Source organism: Myiozetetes cayanensis, unplaced genomic scaffold, assembly GCF_022539395.1.
Source record: "Myiozetetes cayanensis isolate MyiCay16 unplaced genomic scaffold, myiCay2020 scf56, whole genome shotgun sequence".
In the NCBI taxonomy this organism is placed as follows: domain Eukaryota; kingdom Metazoa; phylum Chordata; class Aves; order Passeriformes; family Tyrannidae; genus Myiozetetes; species Myiozetetes cayanensis.
In genome coordinates, this window is record NW_026087809.1 from 298,606 (window position 1) to 323,877 (window position 25,272).

General features: G+C 46.1%; 1 protein-coding gene across 1 annotated transcript in view; it reads left to right on the plus strand.

The window, feature by feature from the left end:
* Nucleotides 1–23,864, plus strand: part of LOC126650134 (ras GTPase-activating protein 1-like) — a 140,600-nt gene extending 116,736 nt beyond the window's left edge. Inside the window, exon 26 of the mRNA XM_050334601.1 lies at nt 22,003–23,864. Coding sequence (XP_050190558.1) covers nt 22,003–22,020 — 18 coding nt within the window. The 3' untranslated portion in view covers nt 22,021–23,864. The remainder of the gene's footprint in view (nt 1–22,002) is intronic.
* Nucleotides 23,865–25,272: the final 1,408 nt, after the last annotated feature.

Consider the following 25,272-nt stretch of genomic DNA (forward strand, 5'->3'; position numbering starts at 1 on the left):
CTCATAGTAAATCCAAAGAACAGCACTGTACCAGCTCATCACTCACTCACTCATGGCTAGGCTTTGCGAACGAAGATCCGAGAAGGGCTCTACCCACGCTTGCTACAAGCGCACTGATGGCTAAAAAGGCCAATGCGAGATAGACAAGTCTGGTTGCAGAAGGCACAGCAGAAAGACTCCCCAGGTGATATCGATGAGATGCAATTCTTTCTGCGTTGTCTTTTCTCCTCGAGGGTGATCCTGCGTGTGTTCTCAAAAGAAGCAGTAGTGTTATAGATGGTGTGTCTCCAGGCCTCCCGATTGGAGGCCAGAGTAGATCAATGGCGGTGATCAATATGGCCAAGGATGAGGGATTGTTTCAGGCAGTCCTTGTATCTCCTCTTCGGGGCTCCTCTCTTGCGGCAGCCAGTGGTAAGTTCCCCATAGAGCACAATCTTAGGGAGGCGGTAGTCCTGCATCCTGGAGACGTGCCCTGCCCAACGCAACTGTGTTCTCAGCAGCATGGCCTCAATGCTCGTGACTGCTGCCTGTTCAAGGACAGACATGTTGGTCACATAATCCATCCAGTGGATGTTTAGGATTGTACAGAGGCAGCGCTGATGGAAGCGTTCTAAGAGACGCAAGTGGTGGCGGTAAATGACCCATGATTCGGACCCATATAGAAGAGTAGACAGTACAATGGCTCTGTAAACGCTGATCTTTGTACTTTTCTTCAGGTGTTTGTTTTGCCACACTCTTTTATGTAGTTTACCAAAAGCTCTGTATGCCTTTGCTAACCTGTTGTCTATTTCTGCATCAATCTTACCGTCTGAGGAGATGATGCTTCTCAGGTAATTAAACTGCTGGACTGATTTGAGCTCTCTTTCACCAATGGTGATATGGGGATGATGGGAGACTTCCTGAGGTGCAGGCTGATATAAAACTTCTGTTTTCTTCAAGCTGACTTCCAGCCCAAAAAGCTCAGCAGCCTCTGCAAAGCAGGATGTTAAAGGCTGCAGAGCTACTTCTGTGTGGGCGATGAGGGCGGCATCATCAGCATAAAGCAGCTCACAGACAAGGTGATTTAAGGTCTTAGTGTGGGCCTTCAGTCACCTTAGGTTGAATAGGCTCCCATAGGTACGATATCGAATGTAGATACTGTTTTCATCATCGAGGTCTGCCATGGCCCTTTGGAGCATCATACTGAAGAAGGCTTTGAATAAAGTTGATGCAAGAACACAGCATCCTGCAGTCCTCTGAAGAATCCTTAGGGTTCTCCTTCAAGAAAAACAAGGACTGGTTTGATGAAAACAATCATGAGATCCAGGAATTGTTGAGAAAGAAGAGAACTGCTCACCAAGCACACCTTGCTCAGGCATCTTGTCATGTAAGAAAAGCAGCCTTTTGACTTGCATGCAGCAAGCTACAACAGAAACTTCATGACATCCAGAACAAGTGGTGGACCAATCTAGCAGAAAAAATCCAATTATGTGCAGATACATGTGACTACAGGGGATTCTATGAGGCTCTGAAAACAGCTTACGGTCCTACACACCAGGTTCAAAGCCCTTTACTCAGTGGAGATGGTCAAATTCTTCTCACAGATAAAGTTTCCATTTTGAATCAATGGTCTGAACACTTTCAGACTCTCCTCAGTACTAGGCGTGTAGTTAAAGACTCAGCAATGCAGTACATTTCACAACAACCAATGAAAACTGAACTGGATACTGCCTCCACTACGGGAGAAACTCTTAAAGCAATACAGCAGGTGAAAATTCACAAGGCAGCTGGGGTTGACGGAATCCCTCCTGAAGTCTGGAAGCATGGTGGCCAAGCACTCCATGCTAAGTTTCATGAATTTGTGGTGCGCTGTTGGGAACGAGGTGAACTACCTTCAGACCTTCGTGACACTGTCATCGTCACCTTGTACAAGAAGAAAGGAGATAAATCAGACTGCTCAAATTACCGAGGTATTACTCTGCTCTCCATTGCTGGTAAAATCCTTGCAAGAATTCTGTTGAACAGATTAATACCCACCATAGCAACTTCATGAGGACCAGCGCGGCCAAGTCAGATATGGCGATGCACTTTCTGTACCAGCTACTAGGAATAAAATTAACTTTCTCCCAGCTTGACTGGTGTTTTTGATAAAGAGAGTGCTGTGTTCTCAAAGCAAACACTGTTTAACAGTCTGCATGGTCTGCATGTTTTTCCCGTGGCTGAAAACAGTCAAACATGAGACGAGTGTGAATGTGTGGAATCAAAACACCAGTTTAGCAAGATCCCGGGAATTCTGGTTAACTAAAAGACAAACACCAAGTGCTGTTTACAAAGGAACCATAATAAAAGGGGAATGCCGTAAAGATCGGTAGACAAGTCCCAAAATCAAACAGGTTTAATTTTTCAGAGTAACCAAGAGGGGGTGGAGCCTGGAGCCCTGTGGGTGTGTCTAGGTTGTTATTCTATACCATCCACATCATTGCTGGGCTGGAAGTAAGGGATTCTCACTTCTGGGAAGGGAGGGAGCATGGCTTTGGGTGGAAGAAAAAGCTGATCCATGGAGGGGTTGCTGCCATTTTGTTAATTTTTCTGGGGGAGCAAGCAGTGAATAGAGCAGTGGAGTGGCTCCAACTGCAGTCATGTTGGGTTTGACTCAATGAGTATTTTTGCTTATACACTGTTGTTATTAGTATTGTTACTGTTTATTTTCTTATCAATTTCCCCAGCTTTTCATCCTCTTTTTCTCCTTCAGGCCTCTTACAACAGCTTTTGAGAACTTTGAATTTCCTTTGGATGTTAAGGAAAGTATGCTTTTGTTGCTATGTCTGCTATGTCTCCTCAGTACAGTCTACACCATGTTTAGAGTCAGGACAGAGATTTTTAGGAAGGTCATTCAGAGATCTGCCATGAGGGTGGATAGTCATGAGCGGTATGGAATATGGGAGAAAATGGGCTAATTTTTGTAGAAATTCTCTGTTCCAGTGGTTTGGAAGTTCACCCCTGAACAACTGCAGGACCCTGTTAAAGTGACAATATTTGCAAGGAGAATGCTGTGGCCACTTCGAAAAGGACCAACTTATTGCAGTGTGCTGGGTCCTGGTTACTATTTATCAGACACTGCTTGATACTAGACAGCATCCTCAGGGGGAGGAGGAGGAAAGCAGACCAACAGGCACTGTGGCCCCTCAAACTGCAGATGAACCAGAGGAGCAACTTGTGCCAGTAGCAGTTGCTCCTATACAGAAGAAGAAATCCAAGACAAAATCAGTTTGCCTAGTGAGGAACGAAGAGGAAGCAGGGCCCTCAGAACAGGAGGAAGAGGCAGGACCAGAAATAATAATCTGATCCCTATCCCTGGGTAAGCTGCAAGATATGCAAAAAAATATCATGATATGAAACTAGATGGTAGTGAAGCCAATCAACTGGGATCCCTGTCCCAGGATATGGGCACTGCCAAGGGGATTGGGAAGAGGACAGAAACTCAGCCTCTGGAGGTGACTCCTGTCAAGTGTGAGAGAAAGGTATTGTCTTGCTTTAAGACAAATGCTGGGGTGGAGACTCCAACTAATGAGCCCCCTCCCCTTTTATTAAAACTTGTTCCCTTTCACCAATACAGACAGAAAAAAATCAAGGATATATAAGTTAAAAAATAAGTTTACTGAAAAAAATATAACAACTGTAACAATACAAACAAAATGGTTTAAGTCAATAATAGATATAAATCATTCCTAGTCTCTTCCCCCTTGGTGCACAGACAAGATGGTGGCTGACATGTGCTATCCCCACCCTCCCCTTCCCCTCTGGAAGACAAAGAAAGTACTGTGGCAGAAAAGTTCCCACCGTTTAACGTGTCTCCCAGCTAGACAAAAAACATGGGGAAACAAGGGCAAAGCAAAAACCTGGAAGGTTATTTCACCCATGTATTGGGTCTGGCTGAAATGGAATTTATTTCTCCATAGCAGCCCTAACATAGCTTCCCCTCGACTGGACTCTGCGGCGAGATTTCATGGAGTGGGATTCTTGAGGTGGCAGAGGGCTGCTTCTCTGCATCACTCAGCTGGGCTCAGCTCCTTTCCAACTCAGCAGTGGCGACTCTCATCCCCGACAGTGGCTGAGGTGTGTGGAGCCGTGTGGCTTGCAGTGCTCATGTAGCTGCTCCCTTTTGTTTTTCTCCCATGCCGAGGAAGAGAGGTGGCTCTCAGATGGAGAGAGTTCCGTTTCTGACCTGGCATCCAGGACTACTCCTTCCTCTCCTCCACCCCACGCCTGGCTGTGGCAAGGAGGTTAGTCTTAAAGGAACAGATTCTTCAAAAAACAATGTTGGAAAAAGAGAATAAAATACAATACCTACTTTGACAGGTATTCTCTCAAGGATGATCTAGTAGTGTACTCAAGCAGGTAGAACACCGTGGAGAAAGGTATACAGTACCTGAGAGAATTAACTGTGCTGGAGGTAATCTGTAAGGATTCAAATAACGAGTAGTTCCCCGTAGATCCAGAGGAGGTCCAGTGTACACAATCCATGTGACAGAAGTTTGTACGGAGCGCACCATTGTCATACACCAACTCATTGGCATTAATGTCAATGAAAGAAGGAGAACAAACAGCGCTTCAAGTGACTACCTGACTCCAGCAATATGAAGATCATCTTTTTTCCTCCCTACCAACCTGCACCTTGGCTGTTGAAAGACTGTCCAAAACTGCAGACAGACTCAAAAGATTTGAGCAAACTAGAGAGGAAATGTTCCATGCCCTGCCAGTATGGACCAGAGTCTCTGCTATTGGGAGCAGAGAGGATACACATCACAAGATAACTTGTGGTTTTCCCTGCATGACCACTAAGAGGACATGAGGAAGTGGGGTGGAAAACCCACCTCTGCCCTGGCAGCATGGGTACATGATTTGAGAGGAAGATCAACCACAGCAGGAAATTCTTCAAGGTTAAATGCTGCTCCAGTTTCCAGTGGGCAAGTTCTCAGACAGAATAGGAGGGCTGATGTTTCTTCCGATCCTCTTAAAGGGACCTCCAGTTCGTATTTACAAGAAGTGAGCAATGAGTACCATGACCAGAACTAGAGGGGCCCTGCCTCCAGCCAAGTGGAGGAAAGGGACAATCCTATCTATTGGACTGTGTGGATCCGATGACCTGACACATAATACCCACAAGAGTATAAGGCTTTAGTTGACACCAGTGCACAATATACCCTGATGCCATCAAGATATGTAAGGGCAGAATCCGTCTCAATTTCTGGGATTATAGGGGATCCCAACAGCTGCCTGTGCTGGAAGCTGAAGGGAACCTGACTGGGAATGAATGGCAAAAACACCCCATTGTGACTGGCCCAGAGTCCCCATGCATCCTTGGTATAGACTACCTCAGGAGAGCGTATTTCAGGGACCCAAAAGGGCATTGTTGGGCTTTTGTGATAGCTGCTGTGGAGACAGAGGAAATTAGATAGCTGAATACCTTGCCTGGTCTCTCAGAGGACCCTTCTGCTATGGGACTGCTGAGGGTTGGAGAACAACAGGTACCAATCGCTACCACAACAGTGCACCATCGACAGTACTGCACCAACTGGGATTCCATGAGCCACATCCATGAGATGATTCATGAACTGGAGAGCCAGGGAGGGGTCAGAAAGACTTGCTCACCCTTTAATAGTCCTATATGGCCAGTGTGTAAGTCCAGCGGAGAGTGGAGACTGACAGTAGACTATCATGGTCTGAATGAAGTCACACCATCACTGAGTGCTGCTGTGCTGGACATGCTGGAACTTCAGTACAAACTGGAGTCCAAGGCAGCAAAGTGGTGCCACCATCGACATTTTTCTCCATTCCTTTAGCAGCAGAGTGCAGGCCACAGTTTGTTTTCACCTGGAGGGACATCCAGTACACCTGGAACTGACTGCCCCAGGGCTGGAAACACAGCCCCACCATTTGCCATGGACTGATCCAGACTGCACTGGAAAAGGGTGAGGCTCCCAAACACTTGCAGTACGTTGATGACACCATCATAAGGAGCAACACAGCAGAGGAGGTTTTTGAGAAAGGGGAGAAGATAATCCAGATCTTCCTGAAGGCCAGTTTTGCCATAAAACAAAGAAAAGTCAAGGGACCTGCCTGGGAAATTCAGTTTTTAGGAGTAAAATGGCAAGATGGACATCATCAGATTCCAATGGATGTGGTCAACAAAATAGTAGCCATTCCCCACCAACCAGCAAGGAGGAAACACAGGCTTTCCTAGGCGTCATGGGGTTTTTGAGGATGTATATTCCAGATTACAGTCAGATTGTAAACCCTCTCTGTCATGTGACCTGGAAGAAGAACAATTTCAAGTGGGGTCCTGAACATCAACAAGCTTAATTACAAATTAAACAGGAGATTGTTCATGCAGTAGCCCTTGGCCAAGTCAGGACAGGACAAGATGCAAAAAATATGCTCTACACAGCAACCAGGGAGAATGGTACTTCCAGGAGTCTCTGGCAAAATGTACCCAGGGAGACTCAATGACTACCCCTGGGATTCTGGAGTGGGGGATACAAAGGATCAAAGTCCTGTTACACCCCAACTGAAAAGGAGATACTGGCAGCCTATGAAGGGGTTTGAGCTGCTTCAGAAGTGATTGGCACAGAAGCGCAGCTCCTCCTGGCACCCTGGCTGCCAGCGCTGAGCTGAATGTTCAAAGGGAAAGTCCTTTCTGCACGTCATGCCACTGATGCTATGTGGAGTAAGTGGATCACACTGATCACACAGTGAGCTTGCAAATAGGGAACCCCAATCACCCAGTGATCTTGGAAGTCATCATGAACTGGCCCAAAGGTGAAAATTTTGGACAATGGTCAGAAGAAGAAGAGGAAAAAGTGACGTGCGCTGAGGAGGCCCCACCATATAATCAGCTACCTGAAAATGAAAAGCAATATGCTGTCTTTACTGATGGTTCCTGCCCTATTATAGGGATACATCAAAAATGGAAAGCTTCTGTATGTAGTCCTACGTGATGAGTCACAGAAACTATTGAGGGACAAGGTGGATCAAGTCAGGTTGCAGAGCAGAAAGCCATACAGAATATGCTGAGTTGGAAGGGACCCACAAGGATCATCAAGTCCAACTCCTGATATTGCTGAATGAGAGAAATCTCCAACACTACACTGACTGATGGATGGTGGCAAATGCTCCATGGGAGTGACTAAACTGTTGGAAAAAAAACCAATTGGCTGACAGAGGGAAACTCATCTGGGCTACTGAATTGTGGCAAGACATTGCTGCCTGGGTGGAGAAGTTGACTGTAAAAGTATGTCATATAGATGCACATGTACCCAAGAGTCAGGCTACTGAAGAACATCGTAGCAATGAACAGGTGGATCAGGCATCCAAGAATAAAGTGTCTCAGGTGGATATGAACTGGCAACATAAGGGCAAGTTATTTCTAGCTTGGTGGGTTCATGACGCCTCAGGTCATCAGGAAAGAGATGAAACCTACAGATGGGCTTGTGATTGAGGGGTAGACAACCGTGGATGCTGTCTCCCAGGTTATGCAGAACTGTGAAACATGCTGCAATCAAGCAGGCCAAGCGAGTAAAGCCTCTGTGGTATGGTGGATGATGGTCAAAATATAAATATGGGGAGACCTGGCAGATTGATTACATCACAAACCCACCAAATAAAACCCTATGTGCTTACAATGGTGAAAACAACCACTGGATGGCTGGAGACGCACCCTGTGCCTCACGCCACTGCCTGGAACACCATCTTGGGCCTTGAAAAGCAAGTCTTGTGGTGACATGGCACTGCAGAACTAATTGAGTCAGACATTTCATTTCAGAAACAGCCTCATAGACACCTGGGTCAGAGAGTATGGCATTGAGTGGGTATATCACATTCCCTAACATGCACCAGCCTCTGGGAAAGTTGAACGGTATAACGGACTGTTAAAAACCACACTGAAAGCAATGGGTGATGGGACATTCCAACACTGGGGTCTACATTTAGCAAAGGCCACCTGGTTAGTTAACACTAGAGGCTCTGCCAATCGAGCTGGTCCTTCCCAATCAAAACCTCTACACAGTCTAGAAGGGGATAAAGTCTCTGTGGTGCAATGTGTTAGGGAAGACAGTTTGGATTAGTCCTGCCTCAGGCAAAGGCAAACTGATCTGTGGGATCAGCCTTGGAATGGACTGCCCGGGGAAGTGGTGGATTCTCCATCCCTGGAGGTTTTTAATATGACACTGGATGTGGCAGTAACCACGGTGGTTACTAATAACCACTGCTTTCCTGGATATGGCTGAACACCTGACTGCCGATGGGAAGTAGTGAATGAATCACAGAAACACAGAATCGACTAGGTTGGAAAAGACCTCCGAGATCATCGTCCAACCCTTGATCCAACACTGCCATGGTTACCAGACCATGGCACTAAGTGCCACATCCAGTCTCATCTTAAAAACATCCAGGGACAGTGAATCCACCACGTCCCCAGGCAGCCCATTCCAATGCCTGATTACCTTCTCTGTAAAGAATGTCTTCCTAATATCTAACCTAAACCTCCCTGACAGAGCTTAAGACCATGCCCTCTTGTCTTACTGATAGTTGCCTGGGAGAAGAGACCGACCCCCACTTGGCTACAACCTCCTTTCAGGTAGTTGTAGAGAGTCATGAGGTCTCCCCTGAGCCTTCTCTTCTCCAGGCTAATCAACCCCAACTCCTTCAGTCTCTCCTCATAGCAATTGTGTTCAAGTCCCTTCACCAGCCTGGTTGCTCTTCTATGGACCTGCTCCAGCACCTCAATATCCTTCCTGAACTGAGGGGCCCAGAGCTGGACACAGTACTCCAGGTGTGGCCTCACCAACACTGAGTACAGGGGAAAAATCACTTCCCTTGTCCTGCTGGACACACTGTTCCTGAGCCAGACCAGGAGGCCATTGGTTTTCTTGGCCACCTGGGCACAATACTGGCTCATGTTCAGCTTCCTGTCAATTCAAACTCCAAGGTCCCTTTCTACCTGGTTACTCTCCAGCCACTCTGTCCCAGCCTGTAGCACTGCATGGGGTTGTTGTGGTCAAAGTGTAGGACCCGGCACTTGGCCTTGTTGAACCTCATCCCGTTGGAATCAGCCATCTCTCTAGTTTGTCCAGGTCCCTCTGAAGAGCCCTCCTGCTTTCCAGCAGATCAACACGTCCCCCCAACTTGGTGTCATCTGCAAATTTTCTAATGGTACACTCAATTCCCTCATCCAGATCATCAATAAAGATGTTATACAGGACTGGGCTCAACACTGATCCCTGGGGGACACCACTAGTGACTGTCCACCAACTGGATGTAGCATCATTCATCACCACTCTCTGGGCCCAGCCCTCCAGCCAGTTCTTAACCCAACAGAGAGTGCCCCTGTCCAAGCCATGGGCTGCCAGCTATTCCAGGACTATGCTGTGGGAGACGGTGTCAAAGGCTTTGCTGAAGTCCAGATAGACCACAACCACAGCCTTCACCTCATCCACCAGGCAGGTCACCTGATCATAAAAGGGGATCACATTGGTCAGACAGGACCTGCCCTTCCTAAACCCATGCTGGCTGAGTCTGATCCCTTGTTCATCCTGTAGGTGCTGGGTGATTGCACCTAGGATGATCTGCTCCATAACCTTGCCAGGCACTGAGGTCAGGCCGACAGGTCTGTAGTTTCCCGGGTCCTCCTTCTGGCCCTTTTTGTGGATTGGGGTGACATTTGCCAGTTTCCAATCATCTGGGACCTCCCCAGTGAGTCAGGACTGTTGGTAAATGATGGAGAGCAGCTTGGTGAGCTCTTCCACCAGCTCTCTCATCACCCTTGAGTGGATCCCATCTGGTCCCATAGACTTGTGAGGTTCCAAGTGGCTCAGCAGGTCTCTAACTGTTTCCTCCTTGATTACAGGGGGACTATTCAGCTTCTTATCTCTGCCTACAAGCTCCAGAAGCCAGTTGTCCTCAGGACAGCCTGTCTTACTGTTGAAGACTGAGGCAAAGAAGGTGTTAAATACCTCAACCTAGTCCTCATCTTTGATAACTATGTTCCCACCCATGTCCAATAAAGAATGGAGGTTTTCCTTGTCCCTCCTTTTGCTATTGATGTATCTACAGAAAGATTTTTTGTTATCCTTAACAGAAGTGGCAAGATCAAGTTCAAGTTTTGCCTTCATCTCTCTGATTTTCTTTCAACAAGACCAAACTATATTCCTAAACTCTTCCTGAGGAGCCAGCCCTTTTTTCCATAATTGGTAGGTTCTCTTTTTTACCCTAATTTCCTTCAAAATCTCCCTGTTCAACCAGACCGGTCGTCTTCCCAGTCGACTTGCCTTTCGACAGACTGGGACAGCCTTCTCTTGTGCATTCAAGACTTCCTTCTTGAAGCACGTCCATTCCTCCTGTACCCCTTTGTTTTCAAGGATAATTTCACAGGGTACACTCTGAACTAGCCTTCTGAAAAGGCCAAAATCTGCCCTCCAGAAGTCCAGCATAGAGGTTTTATTGATGACCCTCTTTGCATCCCTGAGTATTGAAAACTATTATTTCATGATCACTGTGCCCCAGACGGCCTCCAACCACCACATCTCCCACCAGCTCCTCCCTGTTTGTGAACAGAAGGTCTAGTGGGGCCCCATCTCTGGTAGGCTCATTTGCCAGCTGGAACAGGAAATTATTCTCTATACACTCTAGGAATCTCCTAGACTACGTCTTCTCCACTGTGTGGAGTTCCCAGCAGACATCCGGCAGGTCTAAGTCACCCACAAGAACAAAGGCTGGAGATTTTGAGACATCCACCAGCTGCTTGTAGAATAATTCATCATCCTCATCATCCTGGTTGGGTGGTCTGTAACAGACTCCCACTAGGATGTCAGCCTTGTTGGTCTTCCCCCTGATTCTGGTCCACAAACACTCAGCCTTATCATTGGTGACTTCAAGTTCTACAGTCAAGAGAGTCTCTAACATACAGAGACACTCCTCCACCTCTCCTACCTTGCCTGTCTCTTCTGAAGAGCTTGTAGCCATCCATGGCAGCACTCCAGTCATGTGAGTCATCTCACTACTACTTGGTGACTACATCATAGCTTTCCTGCTGCACGATGTCTTCCAACTCCTCCTGTTTGTTACCCATACTGCATGCATTGGTGTACATGCACTTCAGCTGGGTTACTGGTTTCACTCTTGACCCGGGCTTTCCACCCTTAGGCTCATCTCTGGAGAACCCAGTTTCAATCCCTTCTCCCTTCAAACCTAGTTTAAAACCCTGCTGATCAGCCCTGTCTCAACAGACATATTGGAGTTACAGACAACCATTGACTACTGAAATGATACCTGTGCTTGTGTGTATATACATATATATATACGCATGTAATTGGAAGATGTAGGTTCTGGGAATGATGGTATAGGAGTGGATAATGTCCTAGTTTCGACCAAGGACAAGATTAATTTTTTGCAGTAGCCAAGAGGGGGCCAAGACGTGGCATGTCTAGGTTTTTATTCTATACTATTTATGTCATCGCTGGGGGGGAAGAAGTAAGGGATTCTCCCATCTGGGAAAGGAGAGGGTTTGGCTTTGAGTAGAAGAAAAAGGAGGGGTTGCCCCCATTTTGTTCCTTTTTCTGGAGGAGCAAGCGGTGAACAGAGCGATGGGGTGTCTCTGGCTGTGGTTGCTTAGGGATCATTTTTCATGTAATCACCCTCTTATACACTATTGGTATTAGTATTGTTGTTACTGTTCATTGTTTTTTCCAGTAAACTGTTCTTAACTCAGAATCTCTGCCTTTTGTCTCTCACCAGGGTGGGTGGGGGGAGGAGAGTGGCTGCGTGGGGTTTTATTTCCATCTGGGCTTAAACCACAACAAGGAGGTAGGAGAGGCAAAAGTGAAGCTGAACCTGGGAAGAAGGGAAGCGGTAGGGAAAGGTGATTTTAGTGGGCTTTTTTTGTTTCTCACTACACTACTATTTTTTTAATTGGCAATAATTAAAGTCATATTTCCCAAGTCAAATCTGTTTTGCCCATGATGGTAATTGGTGAGTGACTTTCCTGTCCTTATCTTGACCCATGAACTTTTTCATTTTATTTTCTTCCCCTGTCCTGCTGAGGAGGGCGAGTAAGTGGGCTGATTATTTGGCACCTGGCAGCCAGCCATGATCAGCCCACCACAGTTCTTACTTGTGGGTCAACCCTGGTAAGCAGCTCAGCACCACATTTCCCCTAGTGGGATGGGGAAGAGAACTGGAATGGTACAAGTGAGAAAACTTGTGGGTTGAAATTAAGACAGTTTAATAGGTAAGGCAAAGCAAAACAAGGAATCATTCCGGTATTGTTTGAGCCTAGAGTGAATGCTTCCACAGGTGGCAAGGTTTTATTTTTCAGTCTTTTCCCTGCTGAAGGGAGAGAGTGAAAGGGGAGGAAGAAACAGCCCCCTCCCTTCGAACTTCTCTCTCCTCCGACTGTCAGCTTTGGCCTTGAACACTTCATTATCTCTCTGCCAGAATTCTTTTGCAGCGGTTTTTGTCCAAGCAGTCAGTACTCCAAAGTTTTTTTTTTCTCCACTCTCTTACAAGAGAGAAGGGGGACTTCAGTGCCACACCTGCCCCTGGCCCAAGGTCGGGGAAGGAGGGAGGCCTGGCCCCCACCTGGAGCCTGCTGCCGCTCCTACATGGCTACCGCTTCTAATTTCAACTGCTCCACAGCCTTCTCTTCTGTTTTCTTAAATATGTAATTAGCAAAGGCGTTACTGGAACTTTTGATTGGCTTTTTCTCCAGAAATCCACCTAGACAAAACCATCCTCAGCCCCAGGGGCTGGCTGGTGGGCAAAACCACGCCATGTTTAGTATTAGTTTAAACCTTTGTTTTCCTAAGGGGTATAATGTAACTGGGATAAACAACTTTATTGATCTGGGGGGTTTTGGCCTAACTGGGCAGTACTTATGCAACTGGAAACCTTTATTTATCTCAGATTTACGTAGAACAGGGATAACTTGATTTTATTTCAACAACAGGGTAAATGTCATTAACTGAACTCTTCTAGTGTGACCATGTGGCTGAGGTAATGGTACCTTTGTAAGGCTTAGTGTTTAAAGTGCTTTCTACACTTACACAACTCTCATTTATTCACACACACACACCGGCAGCCGCCGCACTCATTCTTCACATATACACCATATACATGGCTTTTAGCAAAACTCTGTATTTTGCCACACTGGTCATTTTCAGTAGTAAACATCAAATGGTAAACATAACTGTGTTTCTCTGCAGTTTCTTCTCTCTCCATTACTCTGGTTCTTGCTGCTGCTGTGAGGATGTATCTATGTATGGTCTAACACACCTGGAGGGAATCCATTTCAGTTCTTTACCTGTAGATACACATGCATAACCTCTCCCCCACGACACAAGGTCCACCAGTCCTATCCATTGCCTTGAGATTAAATCTCTTATGACCGGTGGTTTGGGTGATGCCGAATTTCTGCCCCAACAGGCATAGGAAACTGCTCAGAGACAAGTTTTTAGTCTTTAAGCAGCAAGGTATTTATCAGAGCAACATTGGGGAACTCTGGGCTTTCGCCGAACAAAGAGTTCCAAAGTAGTCAGTGATTAGTGTGACTATTTATACAATTTTTGGTTAGAAATTACATCATCTTACATGCATGTTCATAATATTGCAACATTTCATTATAATATTCATAGCAGGCGGAGTCAGGGCGGAGTCTGAGCAGAGTCATCCATTTTGGGGAGATGTGCAGGGGGAGATCCTGTTCTTCGACCTCTGGGCAGGGGTCTTCTAACTCCTCTTCATCAATGAACTTTTAAACTTTCTTTGATTCTACTGACTCCAATGTGTATTTGGCAGGCGTTTCTGGACCCTGGCCCTCTCTTTTCCTTTTTATCTTCTTGTGTCCTTGCTAATATTTATTTATGTATGTGTAGCAGTTATTAATATAATAAATAATATGTCCCATGGGGACCATAGCGACACCAACGTGGTGTGTAACGAGAGAGTTTATTCAAGGAGTCCCAGCTTATATAGCAGTTTCAAATGCTGCCACATCACACAGGTAACTTAAGCCAATCCCATACAAGCATTCAACAGAGCATGCGTGACAAGAGTACTTAGAACTACAACTCCCAGGATGCTTTGCAGCACCTGGTGCAACCAGACCCCACAATTCCCCCATTTTTATTAATAACAAGATACAAAACAGTGTAAATTCAAAAAACAGTGCAATTCTTAACAAAACGTTTTTCACTTGACATAGTAAACTTATTTCTTGATTAAACCTTATTTACTTAAGGGTTTTTTGCAATTGGGTAGAACAAAAACCTTTATCAATCTGAGGGTTTATATATAATTGGGGAAAATTTACTTTATTAAAACACAAGGAAAAGTTTAAAGAAGGAACATTATGTTCTGAGTTGTCTTTTATTAAGGCGATGTATTAGAGGTAGTGTTTGTTGTGTGTGTTCGTTTTAGATATTTTGTATAAGGTGTAAATGGTTCACATAGATTCATACATTCACACAATTTCTCTTTCACTCATTCGGGTGGTCACCCCAATCATTTTTCATTCATGCATACATGTAATCTTTGCTTTCATATTCTAGCTATACAACTTAAACTTTTATGTAGTGTTTGGTCAGAATGAAAATTGTTTGACTCAGGATTTACTTAATTACATGCATATTCTCTGTCTACTCCCCTTCTTTTGTTGTGAATATGGAAAGTTAATGAATTTAAAGGTATAAGAGTGGTAAGTAGTGTGTATATTTCTGAGTGTGTACTTAGAGAAATGAATAGGTAGGTTACTATTACAATCTGTTAATAACAATAGAAATTCTTAAAGATGCTAATTAGTATTTAAACGAGATAGTTACAAACTTAAACTTATTTAGATATATCTAAGAACTTAACAATTTTAAACAATATTCAATAAATGTGACTATTAGCAATTTAAATAAAGCTACAGGGAAATTAGAAACTTAAAAATGTATTAATAAGGTAATGTTGAATTTTTTTTCTATTATTAGTGTAACTAGAAAATTAAAGATAGTTAACTAAATTATTTTAGACAAAAACATTTGTAATAATTTTTAAAGGCTTATACGTAAAACATGTAAAAACAGTCAGTAATATAGTGTCTGTATAGTTTTGGTCCCGGCCCGGGTATTTGCCCGGGTCGCCGCCGCTTCTCTCACGGGGGTGGGGAGGCGGCGTTGTTATTGTTGACGCTCCCGGAGGAGTCGGAGTGGCTGTAGCCATGGCCCGGCCCGCTCACGGTGGGGGCCATGTCGCTGGTCATTGCCGCCGGGCCTCGGCTCGGCTCGGTCTGGCGCCGCGTTGTGCCGCATGTGCGGCTGTCCCGGGCCGCGCTGCTGTGGCCGCGTGGTCCGCTTCAGGGGAGCGGCGGCACGGGCAGGCTGGCTCGTGTAGTGGAACGCGGCCGTCAGCTCTAGGCACGGCCCGGCCGCCGGCACGGGCTGTTCGCGCTCCAGGTGCAGGCGAGCGGCGAAGGCCTCGCAGCTCCGCGCCGCCGACACGTGCTCGCCGAAGCCGCCGCGCCGCCTTCGGCGCCCCGCGCCAGCTGCATTTACAAACTTGTGCCACAGTCCCGGCACAAGCCTGCTCGGCTGCCCGGGATGGCCGCGGGGCCGTCCCGCGGCTTCTCCTCAGGCACGGCGGCCGCCCCCCTGGCCCGGGGTTCCACGCGGAGCTCCGCCGGGAGCTCCTGCGGAGTCGGGCGCGGCGGGAGTCGTCGCCAGCTGCGGTGGGGCTTCCGCGCTCGGGTCGCCGCCTCCCGTTCTGCCGCGCCTCGGCCGGACCTTGGCCCGCTTGCGGGCTCCGGACAGAGGCGCCCCGCGGCGGCGCCGCTCCAGCCGCCCGGCTCCCTCCACGCTGTGCGCCGGGCCCGCCGCTCCCGGTGGTGCCGCCGCCGCTGCCATCTGGGTTTGCGCAGGAACCGCCGCCGCAGCCTGGTCGACACCAGCCGGCACCGCGAGAGGAAGTCGCCGTCGCTGCCGAGCCCCGTCCCGGAGCCGCCCGGCCCGGGGGGGCTGGAGTCGCCGCCCGCCGCCAGCAGTCCTGCGGAGCCGTGTGCAGCTCCGTCCCCGGCTTGACTCGCTGCGGCTGCCGAGCGTCGCGACAGCCCCGCGCTCTGTGCCCGCCGCCGGCCTCGCCGCTCGCAACGTCGAGCGGCTATCACGTATCTTTTTTAAACATCGCGCCGCTGTTGCTGGTAGGCACAGCAGCTGTTGCTTAGCTACCGGCTCCCAGCACGGACCATGTTCCATGCATGCCTCCAGCAGAGGCAGTCCACAACATGGCCACGAGACAGGAAGAGAAGGCACTACCTCCTGCTCCCGGCATGGGCAAGATGGCGCCGCCCATGCTCCGGCGTGGTCTCCACGTGTCTGCAGGTTTTTAATGGCTTGGGGATTCAAAGTTTGTTCCCTTTTACCAGTCACATAATCCGCGACACGCGCCTTCTTCCCGGAATTCACGCATCCGCGAAAATTCAGTACAAAAAGGTATATTCTAAGGCTTTTCTTCCGTGCTCTCGGACCCCCTCCCCCTTTCCACACTGCAGTAGCACGTGGAGTTCCATGCTTTACAATGTTTGGGGGAGGGGAAGATTCAAAGTTTCTCTCTGTGGACGAGTTCTCTTGCGAGGGTTTTAAAGTGTCCACCTTTTTTACTTTTGTTTTTTCTCTGCTTCTCCACCCCTCTTTCCAAGCAATTTCACTAAGAATTGTAAATAACAGCAGTCCCAAAACAGTTATTTTCATCAGTTTTAAAAGTCCAGCTATTTTATGTTTGTTAACTTGTCTCCAAAGTCTTTTCAATATTAAGCTTAAGGCTTTTGCAATATTCTGCGGTTCACGTGAATTAAAAGTTTTCACTTTTTCTCTTTTTCTTTTTTCTCCCGCCCTCTCACCTGGGACGTAGATTTTTCTTCTCGAGAGCGTCCTCTCAAAGCGTAGGCAATTTCCTACCGAATTCAGGCCTTTTTTCGAGCTCAATCGCGGTTTCTCCCGCCTACGCCCATCAGAGTTTCCTTTCCTCTGGTACCTGGCGTTTCTTTCTTTTTCACGGCGGACGTCCCTCAGCGTTAAATATAGGCTGGTACCTGACGTCTGGTCCGTATTTCTTCCTGATTCAGGATAAGGCTTAGGTCCCTGTTCCGGGCGCCATATGTAGTAGTTATTAATATAATAAATAATATGTCCCATGGGGACCATAGCGACACCAACGTGGTGTGTAACGAGAGAGTTTATTCAAGGAGTCCCAGCTTATATAGCAGTTTCAAACGCTGCCACGTCACACAGGTAACTTAAGCCAATCCCATACAAGCATTCAACAGAGCATGCGTGACAAGAGTACTTAGAACTACAACTCCCAGGATGCTTTGCAGCACCTGGTGCAACCAGACCCCACATGTATGTATGTTAGCATTCTAATGATTCCTATTTTCCTGTCTTTATGTTCTTCTGTGTCAGTGTGCACCTGTCCTTTTGGCAAAGTGTTATTTTCCACTAGCCTTGATTTTTGATTCTTTTAATTCTTTTACTCAGATCATGCATTATGAGTTAACTCCTTCAGGATCCTGCTCTGTTTCATGGGAGAGGAGAATGCCTGAGGTCTATGTTGTCTCTCATACCTGCTTTTCTCAGCACTGTCACAATTTAAAAAATTTATGACGTATGTTGCTTTCCACAGACGCTCCTGTGGGCTACAGATGGACTCCCCTTTTGTTTGTTTTTTAACATGTCCTTTAAGTGCCTTCTCTACTATGGCTTGTCCCATAGGTAAATGTGGGATGCCTGTGGAGTGAGAGATCCCCCAATCTGTCAGGAAGGTTTTTATCTTTGCTGAAGTGTATGCTGGGCCATTATCAGTTTGAATTTTTTTTGGGTCCCTAGTGTTGCAAAGCAGCTAAGCCAGTGCCTTATTATGTCCCTTGCTTTTTCCCCAGTGTGTGCAGTGGCATTTATATACTTGGAGTGTGTGTCGACTGTGACGTGTATGTATTTCAGCCAACCAAACTCCGGTATATGTGTAACATCAGTCTGCCATACCTCATTTGCTATCAGTCCCCTGGGGTTAACTCCTTCCTGGGATGGCATTGGAGTTATTTGCTGGCAGTCTGGACACGACATAACTACGTCTCGAGCCTGATTGATGGTAATTTGAAATTGTCTCTTCAAAGAACATGCATTCTGGTGGAAAAAAGAGTGAGATAATTTAGCCCGTTCTAACATTCTAGGCACTGTTATAAACATAGTTGCTGCATCAGCCCTTTGGTTCACTTCTGCTATGGGTCCTGGCATTCCCGTGTGTGATCTGACATGTATGATATAAAAGTCAAATTTCCTGTGATTAACAAGAACCCATACAGCACGTATTTCAACAAGTAAATGTGGGTTTGCAACATCTCAAAGGAATGAACCCTCGAGACGTGAAACCAAACCTGCAGCATAACAAGAATCTATAACAATATTAACAGGTTGTTCTGAAAACAGTTCCAAGGCAATAGGAATAGCTGCTAATTCCAGAACCTGTACAGAACCATGGTTCATGGTCTGTACCTCTTGTTCCCACAGTCCTTTAGCAGGGTTTACCCATGTCACCGCAGCTTTCTTGGACCGTCCTGATGCATCAGTAAAGACCGTAAGGCCTTTTACTGGCTGGTGTTTGCATCTGGGTGTGGCTTTTAAGGGCAAGTTACCCATTTCTGCCCACAGTCTGTGTTTAGGGTAATGAATAGAAATGTCACTGTCATAGCCTGCCAAGGCAGCTTGGAATCCAGCATCTTTGACCAGCAGCCAGTCATGGCTGTCCTTTTTTGCTGAGATGTAGATGATCGCAGGATCCTGTCCGTTCAGCTCTTGTAGACGTCCTCTGCCTTTAATGACAAGCTTGACTTTTTGTTAGTTGCCCACACAGTTTTAGGTGGTGAATGGGGCAGAAACATCCACTCTAGGACCCTCAGTGGATCCTGTTCAGTTTGGTCCCACTGAAACAAAACTGCAAATGGCTGGAACCTGCTAGGGATTAGAGCAAGGCAAATCTGTACTTCAGGATTTCTCCTTCTGCCTTGTGTGCTCTCAATTGCCTTAGAACATACCTCTAACACCTGCTTTGCCTTTGCAGTCAGTGACCGAGTAGATGTCAAGTCTGGGTTACCTTTCAGCAGTTCAAACAGGGGATGCAGTTCAACTGTGGTTAAGACTAAGATAGGCCTTAACCAGTTGAGAGCTCCTAAAAGTTTCTTCAGTTCGTTTAAAGTTATGGTGTCCTTTACCTTAATCTGAAGTGGCTGTGGTGAGATCTCCTGCTGCATGATCCTCCATTCAAGGTAGGTCCAGGGTTGTGATCGCTGGATCTTCTCTGGAGCAACCTGCAACCCTGCTTCTTGGACAGCATTAGAGCAGTAACAACAGTTTGCAACTCAGTTTCATTGACCGTGGCAATTAAGATATCATCCATATAGTGGTAAATGATGGTTGAGGACAGTCTTTCAAATCAATTATCACTAACAGCCGTCCTGTTGGAAGCATAGCAGGTGAAGGAAGTTCTGGCTGCAATGCTCCCATAGGTTCTATTGCTGAGTTGACTGCTGTTAAGTCATGCAGCATTCTCCACGTGCCACTTTTCTTGGGGATGCAGAACACTGGAGTGTTCCACGGGCTGGAGGTTTGCACTATATGTCCTGCATTGAGTTGCTCTTTCACTAATTCTCTTAAGTGAGCAAACCATTTATTTTTTAGGGGCCATTGATCAACCCATATAGGGTCATTGGTTTTCCAGCTTAGCTTAATTGGTTTTTGGAATGGTTGGTCAATGACCCTCACTGAAAATTCTGCTCTTCTGCAGAAGCAATTTGCATAACTGTGCCAAACTGCCCCAGCACATCCCTTCCCCATAGTATGCATGGAATAGGAGTAAGAAAAGGAGCTATTTTGGCAACTTGTCCCTCTGGCCCCAGCACTGTGCGTAATTGAGCACTTTGCCTAGGCCTTTGTGTGCCTCCAATCCCCTGGATATTCGAAGCATGGTAAACAGTAGGCCAATCAGCTGGCCATTCAGTGTTTCTAATGATTGTAACGTCTGCTCCTGTGTCCACCAGACCCGTGAATCTGCATCCATCTATTTGACACATCATCTTTGTGTTGCAGAAATGACCTTTACCCAGTATATTTGTGGTTCACCTGTACTCCCAAAAGCTCCAAAGCCCCTCTCCCCCTCTCCAGACGGTGACATGTTGTAAAAGGGAATTAGCTGGGCAAGCTTTTGTCCTTCTGATATATGACAGGAAGGTATTGGAGTCCAGACCATTATTTTTATTTCACTGTGGGAGTCTGAGTCAATCACTCCAGGTAAAACAAACAAACCCATCATGGTAGTTGACCACCATCCTATTAGGAGGGCATGGACTCCTGGGCTTAAAGGTCCCCATACTCCTGTAGGGATTAATACTACAGCAGTAGATATTATGGTTACTGGTTCTCTGGAGGCCAAGTCCAGCCCAGCGCTGCCTGAGGTGGCAGGGAGTAGATTGCTAATCTGTTTTCTTGAACCGTATTTATTTGTTGGATCGGGGTGTCCAGCTTCTCTCCCCATCTCCAGTTTCCCTGCTGTGAAAAGTTTTTTGACTCCCTCTTCCTTTTCTGACATTTGCATAATATTGTGGGGGGTTTCTCTGGGCAATCCTTTTGAAAATGATCAGTACCACATCTGTAGCAACCGTTTTTGGTTCTTGCCCCATTCTGCAATCTCAGCTGCACACTTAAGACTGTTGCTAAAGAAGCAGTTTGATGTTCAATAGATCTGATACCCTGGCATGCTCGAACCATCTTGGCGATGGTGCAGGTTTCCCTTTTAGGGATGGTTTGCCAAGCCCTTTTACAGTCTTGGTTTTAATTTTCGTATGCCAGCTGCCTAAAAAGCATCTCTCTAACTTCTTCATGCTCTATTTACCTGTTTAAAGCTGTTTGAAGCCTATTGAGAAATTGGGAAAAAGGTTCTATTGATCCCTTCAGGACCTTTGTAAATTACAGGTTACTGTCTCTGTCCATGCTTGGAAGCTTTCTTATCGTTCTCAAAACCAGTTTTGCAATTACTTCATATGTCTCTCGGGGATGTCATTGTTGAGGACGGCCAATAAATAAAAACTGGGCACTTTTATGATGATGCTCCGATATTCAGCATTTATTGCTTTATTTTACAGCTTAAAAGTTCTCTCTCACACACACACACACACACACACACTGAGCACAGAGCCTTGCATGCCTTTCTATCTTTAACTTCTTATCTCTAATTTATTAGTACCTCTCACATACAATTGGCTATTCACTCATTGTTTCCATTCCTTCCCCAGTGGTCAGGACTGACACCTTCCCAAGTTCTCTATGGCCCCTGTTTTTCTTCAGGGGAAAGGCCTTAAGGTGTCTAAATCAAAATCCTCCTCCTCTATATCCTTCAACAGGGGCACGGTAGGCCCGCTGCCTACCCCCACACGGGGATAGTTCACTTGTGAGTTTGTTGATGAGTATTCCCCTTCTCCTGTCAAATGATTACATGTCATGCCTGTTTGTGAGCTGCCTGGGTCATTTACATACTCTGCACAGCTCTCCCAATAGTCTAGTAACCAAACACTGTACTGAGTGGTTGTTAAAACCATTTTCAACAGTGTTTTCCAGTCATGTGGGGTAAATACATAGGTGGAACTCAGCATTTCCAAATATGAAAATGTGTGAGTTGAGGAAACGCCAGACTCTTTAACTATTTGTCTCAATTCCTTTATTACCTCATAGGGAAAACTTTGAAATTCAGGGTTCTGGCAAGGTCGATAGATTACTGGGCCTGCCAATCTGTCATCCGTATAGCCTCCTCTCGGCACTTACTCCACTGGTCAATAAACCTCCCCGTGCCTGCTCCCTCGTCCTTACCTGGAAGAACCACCTACGGTTCCTCCTCATCATCTTCTGATGCCTCGCCCCCCGTGACTCCGATGTATTCGGCTCCCCACAGCTGCATGGTGGAAGATGACCACTGCGGTGGAAAGGTTTCTCCCTCCTCCCCGCTCCTGCCATTAGGGCAATATGGCTGCATGGTCGGAAGAGACAGCTCAGGTTCTGGTATGTTTCGCTCGCAAGATGGTGGCACCTGTACTGATGCACGTGATTGGAAGTCATCAGTAGCACGAGGGGGTAAGTTTGCTGGGTTCTTCCCCCCCATGCCACGGTGGGAATCTATGTTTTACCCCTGGGTGTTGGATTCGCAAACCATGGTTCCCGTCCCTTCCCTGGTAACCGTGTGTGCATGAAAACCGGGATTTTCACCATTTCTTATTGTACATACCCTCCGTTCCCTCCCACGTGGCTCCCCTCCCAAGTTTGTATCTGTCCGCGATGCTCGTGTGGCCCCTGCACCCTCATGGGTGTTTCTGAGTGGTGGCAATTGGCTGTGAGTTGCAGCCTGGTTTGAGTTTGCAGGGGAATGTGTGTTGGTATTTGTTGAGGGGATTCTGTCACCTCTGTGCAGTGTAAAAAGCATTCATCATTTGAGTCCAGGCAGGAAGGCAGTTATTGGCTTGTGTGTCACCTGCTCTAGCTTTGTGTCTTATGAAGTCTCTGAGCCTGTCCCAAGTGTTTATATTTAAGACTTCTATGAGCAACAGGCAGGGTGCTTTGGATTTTATCCATTGCAGAAGGTCTGTTAGTTCTGCTTGTATGATCTCTATGGAATATGATCTTAACAAGAGATACAGAGCTTCTGTGTCTCTTTCTATCTCTTGGGAGACTGAATTTCCCATGTTTCTTTACCTTTTTCTTGACGCTTTGCTTCTGTGTGCTTCCTTTCACTGCCGTTTTTTTGCTTGCGGCTTGTCAGTTTTAGTTTCAGTTTCTCGGTTTCTTACTGCCTCCGCTTCCTTGCAGCTTCACTTTTTGCTGCGGTTTCCTCTGCTTTTCTTTCTCTTGGCACATGAACTGTCAATTTTTTCAGGCTCGGATAATTTTGCATCCTTTAGATGCTGAAGTCCTGACACTTTTAAAGACGTCCACCGTTTTTTTAGGTAAAAGCATTCAGAGAATTGATACAATCTCTTCTGAGTGCTACTGAATTTCCTTGTTTCAAGGCATTTTAAATTGTTCCCTGATACAGGGAGATGCCCTGTACTCGGGCACCATTTGTGACTTATTAATGTAATATAATAAGACACGACCCGGCAGTTAGGGTTCCCAACAACCAAATGTTTTATTAACAGAAAAAAGCCCTCTTAAATACCCTCGGGCAACACGTGACACTTCTGACCAATCACAGTGGGCTCACTCTGACCATGTGTGTCAGAGTACAACACAGGAGACTACCGATCCCAGGATGCCTCACCCAGCATCCCTGGGACATGTCTCCTACATACAATGGTCCCTGAATTTCAACGAATTATGCTGATTCTCTAATAAAGATCTAAACCATACTTGTAATAGAAGGGTTAACTTTGTTCATAAAATCTTATGTGGATGAGGGAATAAGGAATTTTTGTTATAATTCAACAAGATAAGTTTCATGGACATCCTGTTAATCAAGCAAGCGTCAGTAAGAATAATTGCAGACATCTTGCTAAAAAAACAAGTATCAGTATCAGTAAAATTTACAACTGATAAGAAACTGCACCTTTCATCTCTGACAAATACCAGATGACCACTTAACAATGAGCCACGAACTCAAGCCTCAACTCAGCCGCATTCAAAACTCGGGACTTGGAAATGTATAAAAAGGAACATTTATTATATTTTGTGTGTGTCTCGGCAGGGCACTTGCCCTCCAGGCCACCCAGTGCTGTTTTGCTTTATTATCGCTTACTTAATAAATTTATTAATGTTTAATTAGAATTGAGTTGTCTAAATTCTTATACTAACTTATAACAATTTTGGTGCCGTGACCCAGGATCCAATTTGCTTTGTTGTGGACTCCTGCAGAACAGGGAGGCGCCCTATCTCCCGATAGCCCTGCTCTGAAGGCTGTTCTCACCAAACCCTGGATCAGTGAACCCAGTAAAATTTTGATAATAAAGCAAAAAAAAATCTGCAGACCCCTTAAATTTTGTGCACAAAGGCCAAACGAAGACCCCAGGGAAGGGTAAGTATAGAGTTTTCTTTTTTGGTGAGCCGTTTGGTTGGGGAGGTGATCCTAAGGTGTGCCTGTGCGAGAGGTCTCGGTACGAGACCAAGCGAGTGTGGACTCTCCTGTAGTGCATTTCTCGTGACCCGCGAGGGCGTGAGTCACGACCGAGAGAAAGCGAGTGTGTGTACGTTTCAAGGCACCTTAGAAGATGGGACAGAGGAAGGAAAAGCAAGCCCTCTGATTCCATGGGGATGGGATCCCCCAAAAAAAAAAAACACAACCAAAACAAAACAGGAAAGCAAAATAGATTACTGAATATACCACCAAACAGTCCATTAGGACAAATGATAAAGTACTGGGATATTTCATCCAGGAAAAAGAATAAATCTAAGAAAAAATGATATATTATTATATCGAGGTTTGGGAAGGGAAGTCACTCTCTAATCCCCATATTATATGACCCGTATTCGGGTCTTCTGAGGACTGGGTGTGTCAGCAATTAAACACATAGATAAATAATAAAAAAACCCCCAATCAGCCATGAGGAAAATGATTATGCAACATTATAAATACCCCAAAGGTGAAAACCAAGTTACCTCTTTGCCTTAAAAAAAAAAAAAGGACTAACAGGCCCTAAAAACCCAAATGAAGATCCCTTATGGCCCCCCATGCCCCTCATTACCCCCCCTTCCACAAACCCCTCTTCAGTCTCCTTCAGTCGCTGTTCCCGCAGCACAGTGGAATTCCCCATTACCCCCCCCAGCACCGCTAAATCCCTCATTAACCCCTCCTTGCACAAACTCCTCTTCAAATTCCTTCAGCTGTTGTTTCTACAGCACTGCTAAATCCCCTGTTACACATCCTTCGCCCCCATCCCCTCTGCAGATCTCACTGCCTTATCAGATCAGAGGTGTGAAAATCCTGAAAGCACTAAAACTCGTAAAAGGAGATAGACAACCCCAAGAGAAGTCAGAACTTTATTATTAAAAAACCTCTTGGGAGTAACAAAACGGTTAAACCAAATTTTAAAACCTAATATCTATACCTGGGAGAAAATGCAATCCAACGCCCCTCCCAGTGGGAACTGTAACTCAGCCCTAAATTGGCAACACATAACTAATTATTCTACTTCATTAATCTGGGGACTTTAAGTAACTAACCCCCATGAACAAAATA